Raw genomic sequence first — 3,608 nt, 5'->3', positions numbered from 1 at the left:
CACGTCTTGGTGATTGTAAATTGAGCTGCAATAAACAATCTAGTACAAATGTCTTTATGATAAAATGATTTTTTTTCTTCTGGGTAGATGCCTAGTAGTGGGATTGTGGGGTCAAAAGGGAGGTCTAATTTGAGATCTTTGAGGATTCTCCATATTTCTTTCCAAGGAGGCTATATTAGTTTGCTAAAGGATGTTGATAGGCTGTAGCAAAGAGCTAAATGACAGAAAAAAAATTTAGAACCATTACTTGATTACAAAATCGACATGAATCACCCGGCAACACAGCAGCCGAGATAGTCAATGGGACTCTGAACTATGTTATTTAAGGATAAAATTCAATGGCTTCATTTTGATTGCTATATTAATTACCAATAGCTGCATACTGAATCATGCTCAAAACTAGCCACTTAAAGCAATGTTTATTATCTTAGTTTCTGTGGTTTAGGAATTTGGGAGTGGCTTAGCTGGGTGGTTCTGGTTCAAAGTCTCTTATGGGGCTGCAACAAAATTCTTGGCTAGGACTGGGATCATTTGAAGGCTGGACAGGGGATAGACGGTCCACTCCTAGCTCACTCACGGGCCTGATGGCAGGGAACTTCATTTTCTCACTGTTGCCTGGAGGCTCATTTCCTTATCACAGAGTCCTCATTGGGCTTTTTGAGATTTTTCATGACAAGGAAACTGGCTTCCCCCACAGCCAAGGGAGAGTGAGCAGGAAACTACCGTGCCTTTGTGATCTAGACACTGGAGTTGCATTGTCACTTACTATTTTTTGTATTTGTTAGAAGCAAGTCACAAGTCCAATTCATGGTTGAAGGAAGGACTCCATTTTTTGAAGACAGTATCAAAGAACTTGTGGATATATTTAAACTGCCCACCAGTCTCATTGGTAGGACCACAACTGAAGCATTTTCTTGATTCCTGCACTGAAATTTAAGAGAAACATGTAACCCGCTGTTACTCTTTTGGGGAGATTATCTACATAATATTGGTTTTGCCTATTGGGATATATGAGTAACCTTCATTAGGCAGGAAGGTAATCTGTTTCCCTCATCATCTTGTTCCCAATATCTAGTTTACTGGTTCATATGAAGCAAATTCATAATAAATATAGAGGATGCTAAAAAACTATACATTTTTTCCTTTTTTTTTTTTTTTTTTGAGATGGAGCCTCAAGCTGTCGCCCTGGGCAGAATGCTGTGGCATCACAGCTCACAGCAACCTCCAACTCCTGGAATTCTCTTTCCTCAGCCTCGCAAGTAACTAGACTACAGGCACCTGCCACAATGCCTCGCCATTTTTTGTTTGCAGTTGTCACTGTTGTTTGGCAGGCCCGAGCTGGATTCGAACCCGCCAGCTCTGGTGTATATGGTTAGTGCCCTAGCTGCTTGAGCCATAGGCGCTGAGCCTGAGCATGAACTCTTGATTCTTTTTTTTTTTTTTTTTGAGACATAGTGTCACTATGTTGCCCTCGATAGAGTGCCTGGCATCACAGCTCACAGCAACCTCCACCTCTTGGGCTTAAGTGATTCTCTTGCTTCAGCCTCCCAAGTAGCTGGGACTACAGGCTCCTGCCACAACGCCCATCTATTTTTTGTTGCAGTTATCATTGTTGCTTAGCTGACCCAGGTCAGGTTTGAACCTGCCACATTTGGTGTATATGGCTGATGCCGTAACCACTGTGCTAAGGGCACCAAGCCTCTTAATATAATTTTTACTTAAGGTGGCGTCTGTAGCTCAAGTGGCTAAGAGCTGCTTGGTTCAAATCCACCCTGGGCCTGCCAAACAACAATGACAACTACAACCAAAAAATAGATGAGCTGTTGTGGCAGGCGCCAGTAGTCCCAGCTACTTGGGAGGCTGAGGCAAGAGAATTGCTTAAGCCCAGGATTTTGAGGTTGCTGTGAGCTGTGATACCACGGCACTCTACCCAGGGGAACAGCTTGAGGCTCTAAAAAAATTCTTTTTTTTTTTAGAGACAGAGTCTCACTGGTAGAATGCCATGGCATCACAGCTCACAGCAACCTCCAACTCCTGGGCTTAGGCGATTCTCTTGCCTCAGCCTCCCAAGTAGCTGGGACTACAGGTGCCTGCCACAATGCCTGGCTATTTTTTTGTTGCAGTTTGGCCGGGGCAGGGTTTGAACCTGCCACCCTCGGTATACAGGGCCAGTGCCCTACTCACTGAGCCACAGGCGCTGCCCCCCAAAAATTCTTATTTAAGTGTTTCTCAAAACCTCTGTGAGCTGCAAAAGTAGGCGCTAAATATTATCTAACAGGGCTACAGGAAAAAGAATTGGGGCTGACCACTCAAAACTTATGCACGGTTTTAACCCCAGGAAAAACATAACTGGCAACATTCTTAACTATCACGTAAGCACAGTTTAAAACACTTGTAAAATTACTCATGCATTAGGAAAGATGGCATTTATTTAGCTTTAAAAACACTGGCTGAGGAGCCAGCAAGAGGAAGGCAGAACTGCTTTGCTGGGCAATGAAGTCAGCTTGGGAGGGAGGGAACGTCACCACCCTCAGGTGTGTTAGTGAATAGTGCTTCTGCTGTGCTTTATTTGGGGGACCAAACATCAGCAAACTGGGGGAAATCAGTGGGAACTGTGACACCTTCTTGAGACTGACATAAGTCCTCTAATTTTGTATTACATAAGCTGCTATGTCACAAAAATGTATGCTATAGCAAAAAAGACCATTACTACTGTTCTTGTTTTGCAAAGGAAACTAGGGCTTGGAGAAGGCCAGTGCCTTGCCCAGGATCCTGCTAGATCTAAGACCCCATAACCATTCTGTCCCCTATCTACTATACTCACCTGGTGTGTAGCCCCAAGGCTCATAGTAGGAGGGGAAGACACCCAAGTGGCAGCCGCGGACAAACTCCTCATAGTCCACAGGGAGTAGGGGGCTTGTGGAAGAGAGGAACTCCGGATGGAAAATCACCTGACAGTAAAAAAGAAGGGCTCAGCATGGGCCCTTTATTTAGCTAAACCCTGAGATCCCAGGATGGCCCAGAGTGGGTGAAAAGCTTGTCTAAAGTCACAAAGCAAGCAGGACAAAGATTTAAACCCAAGTCTATTTGCCTAAGAAACCAGGAGAGAATGGAAAGTATGAGGCCCAGGGTTCAGCCTCCTCCCTCTTCCTTGTCCTACTTGCCCCTGGCCAGAGTGCTTACTTTCACCCGGTCGGCACTGCTATTGAAGAGGCCAATTCGGCGAATGGTGGTCAGGATGGGATCTGAGGAGTCGTCCAGCATGTTGTGGGTGCACACAGGAGGGAAAGATTGCCGCTGTGGGGGCCACAAGTGGGGTGGGGTGGGGTCAGGGAAGGGACAGAGGGCTCCCTACTTTCCCCTGAGCCATGCTGGCCCCAGGTAATTCAAGGAGACCACAATTTCCACAAAGCTGTGGGGCAACCAACAAACCCAAGAGATTAACAGGAGTTGTGGATTCCTACTTACCTCTATCTATAAAGATTTTCTTTCTCTTAACCACCATGACCCTAAAAGAACTACAATTTCCAGCTGTCTTTGAGGAAGAACCAGTGTGAACTTGCCCCAAGAACTATGAGATTGTAGCTATCTTGTTCTTTTTTTTTTTT

At 45.1% G+C, this 3,608-nt stretch overlaps 1 protein-coding gene across 2 annotated transcripts in view; it reads right to left on the bottom strand.

The window, feature by feature from the left end:
• Positions 1–3,608, bottom strand: part of GYS1 (glycogen synthase 1) — a 21,632-nt gene that overhangs the window by 3,132 nt on the left and 14,892 nt on the right. For both annotated transcript variants that reach the window (XM_003801506.3, XM_003801507.3), the window contains 2 exons: positions 3,184–3,297; positions 2,825–2,951 (listed from right to left, as the gene is read on the bottom strand). In XM_003801506.3, coding sequence (XP_003801554.1) covers positions 2,825–2,951; positions 3,184–3,297 — 241 coding nt within the window. The remainder of the gene's footprint in view (positions 1–2,824; positions 2,952–3,183; positions 3,298–3,608) is intronic.

Source organism: Otolemur garnettii, unplaced genomic scaffold (genome assembly GCF_000181295.1).
Source record: "Otolemur garnettii isolate 467f Iridium unplaced genomic scaffold, OtoGar3 scaffold00211, whole genome shotgun sequence".
Classification (NCBI taxonomy): Eukaryota; Metazoa; Chordata; class Mammalia; order Primates; family Galagidae; genus Otolemur; species Otolemur garnettii.
This window is presented reverse-complemented; position numbering and strand designations above follow the sequence as displayed.